The sequence below is a fragment of the Carex rostrata genome, chromosome 24 (assembly GCF_964058835.1).
Source record: "Carex rostrata chromosome 24, lpCarRost1.2, whole genome shotgun sequence".
Classification (NCBI taxonomy): Eukaryota; Viridiplantae; Streptophyta; class Magnoliopsida; order Poales; family Cyperaceae; genus Carex; species Carex rostrata.
In genome coordinates, this window is record NC_135941.1 from 3,965,466 (window position 1) to 3,982,263 (window position 16,798).

The window sequence follows — 16,798 nt, forward strand, 5'->3', positions numbered from 1 at the left end:
GACTAAATTATATACTAGCCTCCTATAAAATGCTGGTATGATTGTCACAACTCGGAACATTTCCAAAATAAAATTAAACTATCCGAATTTTTCTTTGATTTAGTTTATTTAACTATCCAAATTTTCTGAAAAATTATCCTAACATTCTTAAGCGTGTTATTATTTTGATTTTCTGATATTAAGTCATATTTTAATTAAGTTATAATTGGAGGAATTAAAGTTGACATATGCACCAAATTCAAATTACATGATCTGATTTAATTTTAATCTGGTAATTAGAAAAAGAAAACTGAAGAGTACGTTGGCTAATAAATGCATTATATCCGGACCGCATTTTATAATGATAAAAAGGCGTGAAAGAATTTTGATTAGCATGTAGATTTATTTTTCTGTTAGTTTGTTTTCATATGATTGGTTTTCTATAATTGAAAAGAAAACTGTGGCAGCCTTTAGCGCAGGATTTTAAAACATATAAATAATTTATTTTGTACATCAAATTTTATCTACCTCGTTTGAATTCCTTCTGGTAAATACTAGTGTGGCTTATGCTAATAACTATTGTCTGAACATGATGATAAGCAATCTTATTAGCAAACATTTTATTCTTTTTACAGAGCAAAGGTTATGCCCAACAGAGAGCCCAGACAAGATGCACTGAGATATGGATTGAAGCTTGAGCCTTTTCGTATTCCAGTGAAGTCTCGTACCAAAGATATTAAGGACTTCATTTAGGCTGTTTTGAATTTTCAGTGAATGTACCATTAATTAGAAAAGTATAGAAGTAGAACTAGAGTGGGAAAAATGACGCAGCGGAGCCGGCTCCGTCACAGAACGACACGGCACGTGTGTCAGTTACGTACCGTAATTCGCATGTTTCGTGCCGTGACTATCTTTTAAAACTTTGGCACAGCACAACATAACATGTAGTCACGCGAGTCACGTGTAATTATGACTATAGATATTGATTAAATGGTGAATCTTCAATAAACTAACTTAAATTATGATTAAATGGTTGCGTGAATCATGTAAGACATGTTTGGTCACGGCACGAAACGAGTTATAAATGAGCTGTGAACCAACTCGAGTTGATAACGAGCTGAGTTTGAATTGGCTCTACAACTCGTTATTATTATCTCAACTCGAGTTGGCTCGCTCGTTTATTAAACGAGCCGAGTTCGAGTTGGGGTAACTCGCTCAAATTCGGCTCATTTACAGGCCTAAGATAGACGGATCCCAACTGGGAAAGATGAAAATAACGGGTTCGGAGAGAGAATGGGTATAAATCTGGATTTCAATAATAAATCCGCTAATCAAGCGATTTCTTCAAAAATTAAAATCGGACGGTGCAGACTTGCTATCGGAAAGCCCCTGCTCCTCGGATCCGTATCCGTACCTGACTCAACACAATTGAAAAGGACGGTCCAGATTTAATTTCATCCGGTTGTTGCTCGGGATGACTGAAGGGGCAGTGTTATTTGAGCTTTGTGATTCGTGCCAAGTTAAAAAGAACAATTTTGGACTATCCGATTCAATTGTACTCAGTCCAGTAACCTGAGAGGATGTGAATTCCCCGCTCCCTAGGGTTTTGCTACTATGCGATCCAGATTCCAGCCGATAGCTCTCTCTCTCTCTTTAACCACACGCCGTTTCTCTCTTTCCGCCTCCCGGCCTCCGCCACTCCGGACAGCAGCGCTCCGCTCCCATTCCTCACTGTAGTCTGCTAGATTCTTTGATTTTTGATCTGTGATCTTGATCTGGATCTGGAATCCGCACCTCTTTCTCGTTTATTACTTACCACTACCTATATCTCCAGAAAAGAACAAAAGCCAAAATGCAATCTCTAATCTGTGCTAACTTACTCAGTACTAACGCGCATCTTTTCAATCGAGTAGCTGCTAACCATTTCAAAGTATATATCGCTGGTTCTAGAAATGGAATTGCTATTCTCGATTCAGACAAGACACAGATTTGTTTACGAAATGCTCTTCTTTTTTTAGGATCTCTCATTCATCAAAAAGGCCGGTTGTTCTCTATACACACAAATAATCTCTTTGTAAATGAGATCTTTTCTGAAATGGTGGGCTTGATCAAAGGTTCTCAGTGGAAGATTGAGGGTACTTTAAACCATTCTTTTGCCAGGAAGAATCCCTTGCGTTCGAGAAATAATCTGGGGTTAATCCAAAAACCAGATTGTGTGCTTATTATGGATGTAGAGAGAAAGTCCTCAATCATACGGAAAGCTGATAGATCTCAAATTCCTATTGTGTCCTTAATTGATAACACTATTCCTTTGACATCTTTGAAAAAAATAACTTATCCCATTCCAGCAGTTGGAAGCCTACAGTTCATCTATCAATTTGCCAATTTACTTGCCAAAGATGCAAGTTTACAAAACAGCCCACCCACTCCTCAACCCTGGAGGACCCTTCTTGCTGAAGCTGTGGAGCAGAATCAGGCGGTTAAAATTTCAGGCACCACTGGACAATAATTCGTATCAGACTTCTGCTCTACATTTGATCTGCACTGGTAATCACCCAGCATGTTTAAATATTAAGAGTATTTCTGTTCATTGTTCTTAGTTTTAGATCAGTTGAAATGACTACTCGATGTATCTCATATTTGTATGCATTCTCCATTGACAATTCAAGCTAAATAAATACCTAAAGAATATCACAACCACACAATGTTGAAAATAGTAATTAGTACAATTTAAACTCTCTGTAACAGATTACCAGAATCGGCTTAGTATCTTTAACAGCTGTACCACTTAAAAGTACTAAAGAGGTGGACTTTCTCGTGTCAGACCTTGGTAGCTAATTATTCCATTACACCTCTCCAATCAGTAAGATTTGAAGTCAAACAAATAGAATTGATATAGGCACTTCACTCAATTATTACTCCTAGTTAGATTTAAGATTGCAGAGCAGTCTTTCATTGCTTGCATAATCAATCATACTATACCAGAGCACTATTTCAGAGAAAATACAACATAATCACTTTTAGCATTTAAGGTAATATTATAAATTACTAAGACAACAATTAATAATGAAATTAACAAAAGACCTCAAGGGCACAACTGTCAATGTACCACCATCGGTTCAGGCTGCAACCAGCAGCAGGTGTTTTGTTTGTCATTTTTCAGCCTGCTTCATTCTTCCTTCATCACTGTACTGTTTTATTATCCACACAACAATATATGACCCAAACTTTACTTGACTAGGGTCAGGAGTTGCCTGTCTATTGTACCAGAAAGTTAAAAGAGTCGTGGAAGTTAAATTTTGGATATCCAATATCAATTTGGTATTGAAAGAGTTTTGAATATCCAATATAAATCTTAAGAGTGTCTCTGTTCATTGTTCTTAGCCTTAGATCAGTTGAAATGACTACTTGATGTATATCATATTTGTATGTATTCTCGATTGACAATTCAAGCTATGGTCATATTTGAATTCTTAATTGGACAGAAATGAACCAAGCCATACCAGTTTTGTAATTAGTGAAAATATAACCCACAGGACCGAAAAGCTCCAAATTATATCATGCTTTCCACATATTGGAGAACCTAACATATTCTCTAATCTCTTGTTAAAATTGACCAGGTAAGTTCAGTCTGTCTTATTTTGTTTCTCATAAATTGATATACCATACAATTAAAATTCTAATTGTTGTCTTTTTCAATTTTGCAGTATTCAAAATTACCCTCAGCTGTTCTCGTAAATTGATCAAGTAAAAGGAGCTAATCTCTGTTGCTCTTCATTGGAAGCACTGATCTCACAAAGTAAAAAATAATGTTTAGTTAAAAATTAGGTTTCACTCTATGTCAGTATTTTTCATGCTGAATTGATTTTTGATTGTTAAGTCCAGTTTAATTTGGGCTAAGTTCAACTTGGACCCAATTGAAGTGGTCGTTTTTTTTTTTCCTTTAGTTACTGGAGTTGGATAATATCAATTATTATCAACCACAGTCCTATTTTGCTCGTGAATGCTGAAATTTATTTCAGAATTTCCTAACATGGTATTGGAATGGTATTCCCCAACTTGTTTGAGACTAAAGGCTTGGTTGTTGTTGTTGTTGTTGGTAGTGGAATGGCATTGTCAATCAATATTGATTTTTTTGGAATAAACTGGCACCTAACTTTGCTCTTGATTGCTTATATGAAACTTGTCCTAACTTCTGTATCCAAGTTCGTCCTTTAAACTAAATTAATATTGGCAAGTTGTGTGAAATATGTGACAGTTTCAAATTAGGAGCGTTGGTGTGTAAGAGGAAAGAATTCTTTTCCAGTGCTGACGGAAAGGGTGAAATGATTAATCGTTTAAGAATTTAAATTTAATCAACAGATTTTAGTCAAAAATGGATTTGCCAATAATATCAAGGAAAATAATCAATTGAAGAATAATTAGTAGCGTCACTTTCTCTCTCTCTCATCACTTGATTCTAAGTTCTAACATTGAAATTGTCGTCCAGCTACTATGATGTTATTATTTAATTGGAGTTTGAAGGACTGCAACAATCAATAATATTTTTGTCTATGTGCTGATAGATAGCTCGAGGGGATTATTGGATGACCTAACGCAAAGAAAGAAAAAATATTTATTTTCTTATTTGTTTTTAGAGAACTTGCGTTCAATTTAATTATGAGAAGTCCCGCAAAACTATTGTCTTTTTACCGAGTTTTTTTTTTTTTTTTTTCCTTTAATGTTCTACCGAATTGTGTTAACTGATTATTCGGATTTAAAAAATATTAGTTATTTTGTCTGTTGGTCCCAAAGGCACCTAGAGGGGGAGTGAATAGGCATTTTTATATTTTTGATCTAAATTATAATATTTTAGCGTGTTTATAAGTTATTATTGGCGGAAACTAGAATAACTTTGTCCTAAACTAAATTTAAAGTAAATAGTAGAGTTTAGAGACACTTGACACAAGAGTTGTTTACGGAGTTCGGCACTAACACTTACGTCTCCGGGGCTCGCGACCTTCTAGATGACACGTCTTTATTTACCCAATAAGAAAGAAGTACAAGGTGGAACCGATGAGCCTTTACAATTTTTCTGGGAAGTCACATGACCCTAATAACACAATCCGAGTAGCAAAGACTTCAAGGATTGCAAGGTGAGCACAAAGCTTGAAGTAGTAAATAATTCGATCACACAGGATCACTCTAGGAGTTGGTTGATTGATTGAATAAGCTTGAGATTAATTATGTATATTGAAGTTGGAGTGCATAAGCAACAACAGCTTTCTCTAGATCTGTAAATACGAAATATTGAAGTTGGAGGCGGCTAGAGTGATACTCCAAACCTTGGTATAGCTTCTATTTATAGAGAGTTGATAAAAATGAAGTAAGTGGTGCTGACCGTTGTAACGGTACAGAAGACCGTCACAACGGTAGGTCAATCGGAGTGGTTTGGAGTATAATGGTGGTCACTGTTGATCACGGTAGATGACCGTGATAACGGTTCCCACCACGAAAATCCTTTGGAAGAGTTAGCATTCGATGACACTAAAACTATTTTAAACATTACGAGAATAGATAACGGAAATAATGTATACATATTTTTTAAAATTATTAAAGAGGAGAGTTTAAATGTCTTTATTTTTTGTGTTTCCATCGTGTCTTCACTTTAAAAGTTTCTAGTATAATTTTGTTTACTTTATATGTCAAAATAAAGTCGTTATATACATGATCTATATTATCTTCTTTTCGTCACACAAAAATTATTATTATTTATTTTATTTTTATATGAATAGATAAATTAAAAAATGAATGTTCAGAATATATCATAAAAATTATTTTTTTTTTTATAAGAATTGATAAATTAAAAAATGAATGTTCAGAATATATTCATGTCAAACTAATTTTTCAAGATTTTGATACTGATCAAAACAAAATTAAAATGTCACATTCTTGTATAGAATAATTGATATTAGATAAAATTTACTAGTTTTAGTTTGACATTTCGAATTCTAAATTTTAAGTTATCAATATTTACAAAATAAAAATATAATAGAGGCGCAGAAAATAAAAGCATTGAACCTACCTCGTTATTAAAATGACCAAGATAACTCATTGTCAAATAATCACAATTCTAACTTGAACATCTCCTTATAAATATCTTAAAATAACGCATCTCTTGACGAATATCTTAAAATAACATTTCTTCAGTTTTTACTTGCCGGATTTTACCAAGGAAAAAGAAACAAAATAAAAATTTCCGCCCAGATCTCTTAATTCTAACCTAATTTTTTTAGTTACTACCTTAATAAATTGAAATTAAATGATTACCATCCGGTTAGCTAGAATTTCATTTCTACCACCCTCACAGACTAAGTCCGCGCACAGATCTCAATCGGTTCGTAGACTCAGTATGTGCACGGGTTGTAAATTTTTTCCCCATTTTATAATTCAGATTACTAAAAAGAAAAAAAAAATCCGTGTACAGACTGGGTCTGCGAACGGATTGTAATTTTTTTTTTTTCTGTTTTACAGTTTAGATTACTGAAAAGGAAAAAAAAAATCCGTGCTCAGACTATGTCTGCGAACTAATGGTATTTTTTTTTTCATTTTACAATTTAGATTGCTAAAAAGAAAAAAAAAATCCATGCGCAGAATGGGTCTACGAACGGATTTGGTGCGCAGACTAGGTCTGCAAACCGATTGAGATCCGATTCGGTGCGCATATTAGGTATACGAACCGATTGAGATCTGTGCGCGGACCCAATTTGCGAGGGTGGCAGAAAAAAAATTCTGACTAACCGTGTGGTAATCATTTAATTTCAATTTGTCAGGGTGGTAACTAAAAAAGAAAAGGGTAATTCTAACATTATCTGTAATAATTTCGGGTAATTAAGACAAGAGATTAGTATGGATAGATATCTCCATTTGACTTGAAACGGAGAGTGCAGAGTACATATACATACCCGTAATAGGCTAGCTGCTACTGTCGTCTCTCCCCAACTTGCTCTCTCTCATCTCTGATCTCTGCGGCAACCCTCCCCCCAATGGCGAGGGTCCTTTCTTTAATCCTAGTCCTCCTCCTTTCTATCTCCGCTCTTTCTCTTATATCTTCCTCCCAATTCGAGGGTTTCGATTCCGACGAGGCCTCTTTCTCTTACGAAGAGGAAGATCTCGAGGCACCGCTCGATCCGCTTCCCTCCACTTCTCTCCCCACCATCTCTCTCTCCTCTCCTCTGGAAGCTACACCCGACCCTGAACATGATCCGAACCCTAGCACACCTACGGAAAAACCTCATCCTAACCCTACCACCACAACCCCATCTCATCTCCAGACCGATTTCTGGGATGAAGACGAGTTCGAGGGTATCCCGTCAACCCCAGAGACTATCGTGATCCAGGAATCAACGGACCGCGAATCAGAAACTAAATCCATACCCGAATCGTCGCCTGATCCGAAACCAGCGACTCCCATTAAGCCATCCTCTTACTGGGTTGAGATCGTGTGTGTATCCTTCCTGATCTGCTTCATTATCAATTATTTTACTGGAAGAAAGGAGAATGAGACGACGGCTCTTGCATGGGCTGCTCAATTTGCGACCAAAGATTCCATTTTTGAGAAGAATTTCAGTCTTCTGGGGACTGGAGATGGGAATGATACACCCCTTTTGCTGAAGGAAGGTCAAGATATGTTCAAATTTTATGCAAGTGGGAGAAGGTAATATCTGCATGAAATTTTAATAGCTTATGATATATAAATGTAAAGATGTGTGCTATTTGGTTGGTTAATTTCAACTCGCTTAGTATGTAACCTTATTTATGCTACCTTGATACAAAGACTTTTAAATCGCAAGCTTGGTAGTTTGCCTATGGTCGGGTTTCTGTCAATTATATTTGCAGATCTGCACACTACCTACTGTTGTTTTACAGAGAAGGGTCATGATCAATAAATCCATTGACAAGATTTTAACATGGACAATTGTCAAAATAAAATTGAAGTAAGAGATCCAATTTTTTAAGCATGGTCTGTGTGGTACATATTTCATCCTTGTAAATATGATGAGACTTGGTATACATTTTATCTTTCATACAATGATCTGATTTTTCAACGTGAGTTTAACAACCCTTGATGTATTATTTTAGTGAAACTCAAATTACGCACAATTAAAATAGATTTGCAATCAAATCTGATATCTTAAGATGCACCCAAAAACTTGTATTTTGATATTGCCAAGCTTGTCAAATAAAGCCGTCATAGTAAAATCAGTCAATAACTTTCTAGACATGCATGCACAGATACACACACAAACTCGTAACAATCCAAAAGGAACTAAGTTTAAGAGATACTCTACTGAACACAATTTTCGAGCCACTCCTCAGGTTGGAAAAAATATGCTTGCATGGTTGCAGAAAGCATAATAATTGAATTAGCTAAGAACTGTGTTGCATATACCTTATTGTTATGTACATAACTAAAACCTATTTTGTTGACAGATATTGCCAGGGAATGCTTGCGACCATGTACATGCATAGCCGGCATGACCTAATTGCTCGCGTCTTTGGTTGGGTATTCCCCAAGAAGGACATTATCACATTTGAAGTGATAATGAATGATGATGCGATGGACCATGTGGTCCTTGCTGTGGCCAGAAAGAAGGAAGTGAAGGCGATGCAGAAGGATGAGAAGGACCTTCAAAAGTATGCTTCACCGAATGCCGTGGCAGGCCCCGCTGGTAAGAGGTGGGTCTCTGATGAGCTGGCTGTCATATCCGAGTCCAAGGAGGTTGCCTGGGACCTCTTCAATGAGGCTGTGCTTGATCAGGTCTGACTCTATTTATTTGTGTAGTAGTTCTTTTTTCTTTATTTGCATAAATGTTTATAATTGATTTAGTCCCAGGGGTTGATATGTCTCAGAAATCTTGCTGGTAAGAGTACAGCTGTGGTAAAAGACAATAGTCTCTTTTGCTTATATATATATATATATATATAGAGGTTGGCTAAGATCAAAGTGGTAGTTCCTGAGCTTTGGTGCTACCAATTCGTTTTTCAATTTTCAAAGTTCAAAACGTCGATCCGAACCGTTCAAGTTGTTCTCCATATTAAATTGTGCTTGGAGACCAAATTTTACTTTTTTCTGAATTTTTTTACTATTTATTAAGCCACTTTGAAAATCGCTGATCCAACGGTGGCTTAACAAAACAGTAAAATCAGAAGCCACCGTTGGATCAGCGATTTTCAAAATGGCTTAATAAATAGTAAAAAAATTCAGAAAAATGTAAAATTTGGTCTCCAAGCACAATTTAATATGAAGAACAACTTGAACGGTTTGGATCGACGTTTTGAACTTTGAAAATTGAAAAACGAATTGGTAGCACCAAAGCTCAGGAACTACCACTTTGATCTTAGCCAACCTCTATATATATATATATATATATATATAGAGTTAGGCTGGGGTGCTATGGATAGCATAGAGGCCTCTATGCTACGGCTCAATATTCGAGTTTTCAAAATCCAAACGGTCGATCCGAACCGTTCATCTTATTATCCATATCTGCTTGGAGACCAAATTTTACATTTTTCTGAATTTTTTTACTATTTATTAAGTATTTTACAAAATTGTTGATCCAACGGTGGCTGCACAAAACAGTAAAACCGTTGGATTAGCGATTTTCAAAGTGGCTTAATAAATAGTAAAAAAATTCAGAAAATTATAAAATTTGGTCTCCAAGCAGATATTAATATGGAGAATAAGATGAACGGTTCGGATCGACCGTTTGGATTTTGAAAACTTGAATATTGAGCCGTAGCACGGGAGGCCACTATGCTATCCATAGCACCCCAGCCTAACTCTATATATATATATATATATATATATATAGAGGTAGGCTAATATACAATCGATTGTTCCTGAGGTCCCGTACAACCAAGTCATTTTCTATTTTTTAAAGTCCAAATGATCGATCCAAACCGTTCATCTTGTTCTCCATATTAATATGTGTTTGGAGACCAAATTTTACATTTTTATGAATTTTTTTACTATTTATTAAGCCACTTTGAAAACCGCTGATCCAATGGTGGCTTAACAAAACAGTAAAACCAGAAGCTACCGTTGGATCAGCGATTTTCAAAGTGGCTTAATAAATAGTAAAAAAATTCAAAAAAATGTAAAATTTGGTCTCCAAGCACATATTAATATGGAGAACAAGATGAACGGTTTGGATCGATCATTTGGACTTTAAAAATCGAAAAATGACTTGGTTGTATGGGACCTCAGGAACAATCGATTGTATATTAGCCTACCTCTATATATATATATATATATATATATAGATGTTGGCTAAACTCATAGTGGTATGACCAAGGCCTTGGTACTACCAGTTCCATGAGTTTTGTTCAAAAGTTAGGGCCTGATAAAATTCAGCTTAAAAGCAAGGCTGAAAGTACATGATTATAAAACTGTGGTACCGGCATATGCAGGAGTGTTGTTCATACCAGCAGTGCTCTCATGGCTTGAATTGTATTACTCAATATCAATTCTCAACTGGGCATGCTTGTTTTACTCTCTTCTGTAGGTCTTTGGAGACAAGGCTTTTGAGAAAGTTGGAAAGTGGTTCGTCTCGCTCCATTTCTCAGACCAGCAACCAGGGTTGAATAAAAAAGTGTTATTGTTCAAGTTTGTGCTGCCTGACATCAAGCATATGGCTGACATCACCAAATTGGTTGCTCTTGTGCCTTACTACATTGACATCATCGGCCGTTACAAACTCAGCTCTAATGTATGTCCTTTTAATTTTTTATTTAAAAGTTTACTGAAGCTGTTGCAAAGTTGGCGCTACTCTGTTTTAGTTTTCTTGTATTTTTTTTCTAACTACTTATTTACTTTTATCATACCCGATTGGAATGTTCTGGTTTTCCCTTGTCCATACCCAGTTCACTCATAAAACAGAACCTTTGCAACACAAATGAAAGAACTTGGGTGTAAACATTGACCTCTCTATGTTGTTGTTATTATTACTGTTGTTGGTGGTGTTATATATGAGTAAATATAATATGAGCTTGAGCTGATGAAGAGGTTGCGAGCTTAACTTCAAATTTAAAGAACTTTCGGATTGGTTTTGAATAGTGAATTTAAACTTCTGATCCTAATCTACTTGATGAGCCAAGTGTATAGGTATCAAACTTCTGCATTTCTTGAGTTTGTTTTGTATCAGATCAAGAAATAAAAATGAACTATTTTTGTTTGCTCATTATTTTATAATTTTAAATTTCTCGTTCTTATAACATGCTAATAAAAAAAGTTGGAAAGTATATGCTTGGCTCGTCATGGAGATCAAAATCAACACTTTTAGTTTGTGTGTTCGAAGCTGATCATTTGGTTTTTAAGGTTTAAGCTTACGAACTTTTTCGAGGTTTAGCTTCACTCTATTTACTTGGCATTGGTAATAATTATACTACAGAAAGAGTTGCATCTCATAGTATTGTAGCAATGCGATATTTTTGCTATGGGTAATTATTATGCTACAAAAAGGTTGCCTCACAATAGTATTGGAGCAAACAGATATATTATCCAATACTTTATAAAAGTAATGCATATCGATAATAGAATGTAGTACATCAAGCTGTTAATTTGGAATGCTTGCTTTGTGGCAAAATTCATTTGTATTGTATTGTTTAAAAACAAATCATGGAACTTGCCCTTACCTTTCCTTCACCTCAAAACAATATCCACTGACTAGTGTACTGACCCAAATGCTGTTAAGGTGTACTCACACAATGAAAAACTTGAATGTAGGCACGGGCAAAAACAGAGGCAGCCCGGTCTAAGGTGGCACAGGAGGAGTTCAAGGAGATGCAGAGTGCTCGGCAGGAGGCATTGCAGAGGAAAAAGAGTGAGAGGAGGAGGCAGAGTGAGGAGGCTGAAGCCAAGCTCAGTGCCGAGGCCCTGCGCAAGAGGGAAGAGAAGGAGCGTGCTCGCCAGCTTAAGAAATCCATGCCACGTGTCAAGATGATGCGCTAGTTAGTTCACCCTTCAAGTTTTATTTATTTTCTTCTCTTGGTGTACCTTTCTTTTTGACCTCTCCGGGGGAATAAATCGCTGATTCGCTGGGAACTTAGAAAAGCAGAAATTGAAGGAAATTCCTTCCTTTCTTTTTTTGGGGGAGCTACTAGATGTAGGCTATAGACGAGGTACACTGCCTAAATATTTTTAGCTGCATCATTTGTGTTGATAATTTGATCCAGTTTGCCTTCTCCATGGAGTATAGGATCTTATGTGCCAATTAAACAGGGCTGTAATATACTGATCTTGACTAGCTCTTTTAAGTAGCAGTAGTGAATTTTTAAGGACAAATGACAGCTATTTTGGGTACACATTTTGACAGAGCAGTTTTTAATTCATGCAGCTCACGAGTCATATACAACGCTGTTTTTACTCTATTTTGCTAGTTATTTAATTTTAAGTTTGGAGGTATTGTGATATTTTTATTGGGATTTAGACATTTTAGTTGGCACAAAATGATTGTTTAAATCAAGTCAAAATAATATTCAGCGAGTGCAAGCGGTTGTAATCGCCAACTAACTAATTGCGTATTCGCTGTCAGCATCGTAATACTCTGTCTTGACGGCACTAAACTACTGTGCGTAAGAGCATGTTGATCACTCGGACCATTTAATGGTTTTTTTTTTTTTCTTTCTTAGTTTATCTGTCCGTCTATCAACTATTCTTTAACACAATTTCAATATGACTTAATTTTTAACAGTGTCATTATCAATTATTTTCTACAATGTCAGGTCAACTTTATTAATATGATTAGTCCTAATTTCGTCTATTAGGCTCATTTAATATTTGCCATATATCTATAAAAAAAATTATTTTTAGAATCTGTCATTTTTTTATTGACGTCCTTGCTAGTCTTACAAATTTCAAATACCACGTCAGCATCCTGTGTAAGTTTGAATCAGCAATTAAGTTCCTGCAACAAACATTGCAATTACGTTTAATATATATGCTTTGAAATCTCAATATGCATTGTTCAACTTGCGTTAGCTCAATATATAGTACTGCACAATAATTGCGAGTAACAAGAGGTGCTAAGTGCCACCATATGCAACTTTATCAACCACCCTTCAATAAATTGAATTCTCTTATCTTTACATGTTCATCTCAGCTCAGTATTTTAAATTTTCTTTTCATATTTTTGATGATATATCGCATTACCATATCAACTAGTGAAACTACTTAAAATAACAAATTTAGCAATTAGTTTACATCGATATTGTAATTGTTACATCAACGATCGCAATTAATTTGCAATTCCCATACACATGCTCTATGCATTACTTTCATGACACTTTCAAGAATAATATTTTTAGTTGACAAACCTTCATTTTTACTCCAGCCGGCTAAACATATAAATTTCAAACAAAATAGTGATACCATGGTTACATTGAATCAATATCTCAATTTACAAACTCCATATAATTGATATGAACCATATAATTGATATGAACCATTCAACATGATCACTATATAAAAATGCACTCGTAGATTTTACATTATTTTAGGTAGGTGGAAAAATATTTGATCTAAAGATTCCAGACCATTTAAAGAGTGATTTTTTACCTATCTAAAAAAAAGTACAAAAAATTTAAACATTAGCAGCATCAACTATTTTCCAAAAGACCACACTAACAAAAAACTCACGACAAGACCTGATTAGCAATTGTGGTGGCTAAAAGAACAATTACAATACCGATATACCTAAATTTGATTGCATTACTGGAGTTCACAAAAATATGATCTCATGTAAACCTAGAACATTGCACAATTTATATTTTACACAGCACCAAAAAAGTTAAGAAAGCAAAGCAAAAATGTACAGAAAACTTTGAAACTCATATTCTTAGCATATCAAGATCATGAATTCCAGCTTTCAAAATAAAAACATACTTAAAAAAAACTTCATTACGCCCAGTGATTAAGAATCCCTAATTTGTGAAAATAATCTCATCAAAATTCCAATCTCTGACAAGGTCTCTTGAGACAGCACGGCTCCTTTGTAAGCGTGGAGCCCCTTCTACACCTTGATTACCAGTTGCTAAGACAGGAAAAGGTGCAACTTTTGACGTGGCAATGCCGCTGCTTTGTGCACCATGATTGGTAATGGGTTTAAGGGTCAGGCAACTGATGACTGCTCCGCATCGGCCTTCTCCTTCTGAGCTTGAGACAGAGTAACTTCTAAAGGAGTGAGAGGGGCTATCCATGCCATGGCATACAAGGCATGCTAAGCTCATTTTTGTGTGTCAGTACACTGACGAGAAATTTCAGTTCCTGAAAATCACTTATCAAAAGTTAGAGAAGCAAAGCACTTGCATGAATTGATTTAAGGCCAAATCATTGTCGAATAACCAAATAGCAAGGAAAACGGTAATTTGGGTTCAGCGCATGCCTGTGCCAGTTCCAAGGAAAAATAATTCAAAGTGTGAAAAGAGCTATTACTGTGAGTCAGAAGGAAACAACAAAGGGGCAAAAAAGAAAAAAAAGGCACCATTTTCAGACTTTTGTATTTATACTTTTATAGTATGTGTGATAGTCTTCTTTGAACTTATCTTCTCAGGACAAGTCAAACAATTTACTGCAAAGTTTGGCTATGACACCTTTGGATTCTTCTATTACCTATAGCATGAGAAATGTCTATACTTTTGCCTTATGAAAGGCAAACCCTAATACTATTTACTCTAGATTTTCACTGAAATTCTAACAAGGAGTCTTGGACAATTATGAAGTTTGAACCAAGCTGTTCCTTGATGAGGAACTGGTAAACAGAAAATATTATTTAGTACAACAGAAGCTGACAAAGTACATAGTATAAAATTTTGAGAAAAAAAGCCCCAATTACTTTTGCAATTTTTTGAAGTATAGTTTCCATTAGATATCTGATAGATATTGATTCCACTTCTTTTCAATATAGATGTGAATTACATAAATGAATTCCATCAAAAGATATAAAATCGGTTAATTTTGACTGATATATGTCCATTAAAGATTAGCCAGTACATTTTTTCCAATGAACTAATCAGAAGAAAGAAAAAAAGGAGAAAATTATAATGCACCAGCATATAGGCCTTCTCATCAATTTGATTGCTAATCATAGGAGATCGCAGAATTTAAATAATTCAATTAATTCCTATCCCTAAAATTTGCCTTTCAGAAGATCTCGTCAATGGAAATCCCGTCAAAAAATGGTGAAAACAACGAGATTGACCCATTAGTTTCTTTAGTAAAATTGATTGAGCTAGATCGCTTAAAATATTCCCGCCGCATCACAAAGAATAATCGATAATTCGAATGTATGCATAAAAAAATAAATCTCAGCTACTTTAGAGAGATAAAAGCGAGAGAGCTAACCTTCGGTGAAATCACACGGAAGGAATGGTTGGGCGTGCCCGAATGTAGAGAGAGAGAGAGAGAGGGAGAGAGAGAGAGGGGGCGGGGGAGGTGCCGAATGAGGCCTTAGTTTTTAATTTTTTATTTTCGCAAAAAACAAAATTATAGAACCCTTGCGTTGAAGAGATTAGGGAAATTTCTCGTTTATGATCAGTTGGAGCCTTGGAGGAGACTAGGAGGCAATAAAAATGCTATGCAACTCCAAAATATGAACCAAGGAGGCTGTTTTTTTTTTTTGCAATTATTAGATTTTAAAAATTGATATATAAAAGAAAAAAAATTATGACATCTTGGGGAATTAAAACTCTCCTCATAATTCTTGCATCCAGAACTTCTATGAATCTATGGATAGAAAACAACATATGGTAAGTCATAATCAGTTGTTAATTTTCGATGTGTTGATCTGTAAGAACTTCAATTTTTTTAGAATACATGAAGTGTGATAAGTCTTCGAATTTTCTAGCCATACTTTGCTTAAAATTTAAATATTATTCAGTATACCGTTTATTTCAACAAATAATTTGTCAAACAATATAATATTCTCGTGAATAGCTGAGAATAACACTCTATAATCGTCTTCTAAGCATTCTTCTAATTTACTATTTTAAATAGCATTATTAAAATACTATTTTTTTCTTATGAGGGGAGTTAAATGCTTCATGTCTCTCATGCTTCATTGTGTTTCACATTATTTATTTATTTTTTAAATTTCACACGAACGGTTCAAACTGCTTAACATGATTTCTGTATTAAAATGTGTTTTGAGACCAAATTTTATATTTTTAATTTTTTTTATTATATTTTAGATAGGTACAATTTTTTTTCTTCTAACCATTCAAAAATAATGATTTTGTACCTATCTAAATAAAAAGTAAAATAATTTTTAAAAAAATATGAAACTTTGTCTCCGAGTATATTTTAGTATGGAGATCATGTTGAGCAGTTCGAATCTACTATTTAAACTTTGAAAATAGAGATAAAAAATATATTACACAAATAGACATAAAAAAACAGTATTTGAACCTCATTCTTTTTTATATCAATTAGACTCAACATTACCGTTACAAATTTTACTGAAATTTATTAACAAGTTTTGTTGTCGTTATGTGAAACACTGAACGCCGGCCTTTAAGATATGGAGATGGGCAAGACAGATTTTGGAGATTTCCAATTTGTAGCCTTGTAGGCACTTTAGTTTGTCCCGCTACTGTATCAACTTGGCAGGATTGAAATCAATAATTTAGTGTCATTAAAAAATATATATATATATATATATATATATATATTGTCTAAGGGGGGTATGCTGTGCTTTAGTTGATAGATTAAAATAATTGCTTGTGAAAGCATAGTTTTGTATGCTAGTAGTTTGCACGCATGATTGAAGTTGGTTTCAAA

The 16,798-nt window shown here is 34.8% G+C and overlaps 3 protein-coding genes across 3 annotated transcripts; 2 read left to right on the forward strand and 1 right to left on the reverse strand.

Annotated features, from left to right (window-relative positions):
• Window positions 1-1,584: 1,584 nt before the first annotated feature.
• On the forward strand, window positions 1,585-4,022 carry RPS2 (ribosomal protein S2). Its single transcript, XM_078326049.1, has 2 exons — window positions 1,585-2,526; window positions 3,687-4,022. The coding sequence occupies exon 1, from the start codon at window positions 1,832-1,834 to the stop codon at window positions 2,486-2,488; it is 657 nt and encodes a 218-aa protein (XP_078182175.1). The 5' UTR covers window positions 1,585-1,831; the 3' UTR covers window positions 2,489-2,526; window positions 3,687-4,022.
• Window positions 4,023-6,915: 2,893 nt separating this feature from the next.
• LOC144575356 (uncharacterized protein At5g49945) lies at window positions 6,916-12,307 on the forward strand. The gene is made up of 4 exons (XM_078325454.1): window positions 6,916-7,675; window positions 8,452-8,779; window positions 10,530-10,733; window positions 11,750-12,307. The coding sequence occupies exons 1-4, from the start codon at window positions 7,005-7,007 to the stop codon at window positions 11,972-11,974; spliced, it is 1,428 nt and encodes a 475-aa protein (XP_078181580.1). The 5' UTR covers window positions 6,916-7,004; the 3' UTR covers window positions 11,975-12,307.
• A 1,405-nt stretch (window positions 12,308-13,712) lies between these two features.
• Window positions 13,713-15,501, reverse strand: LOC144575803 (PyrD). The gene is made up of 2 exons (XM_078326048.1): window positions 15,365-15,501; window positions 13,713-14,287 (listed from the first exon to the last, which is right to left on the reverse strand). Exon 2 carries the CDS (start codon window positions 14,248-14,250, stop codon window positions 13,945-13,947), a length of 306 nt encoding a protein of 101 aa, XP_078182174.1. The 5' UTR covers window positions 14,251-14,287; window positions 15,365-15,501; the 3' UTR covers window positions 13,713-13,944.
• Window positions 15,502-16,798: the final 1,297 nt, after the last annotated feature.

Coding starts and splice junctions, on each gene's coding strand:
- RPS2 (XM_078326049.1), top strand. CDS start 1,832: ATGCAATCTCTAATCTGTGCTAACTTACTCAGTACTAACGCGCATCTT.
- LOC144575356 (XM_078325454.1), top strand. CDS start 7,005: ATGGCGAGGGTCCTTTCTTTAATCCTAGTCCTCCTCCTTTCTATCTCC. Junction 7,676..8,451: donor TTTTATGCAAGTGGGAGAAG/GTAATATCTGCA, acceptor TTTTGTTGACAG/ATATTGCCAGGGAATGCTTG. Junction 8,780..10,529: donor ATGAGGCTGTGCTTGATCAG/GTCTGACTCTAT, acceptor TCTCTTCTGTAG/GTCTTTGGAGACAAGGCTTT.
- LOC144575803 (XM_078326048.1), bottom strand. CDS start 14,250: ATGAGCTTAGCATGCCTTGTATGCCATGGCATGGATAGCCCCTCTCAC.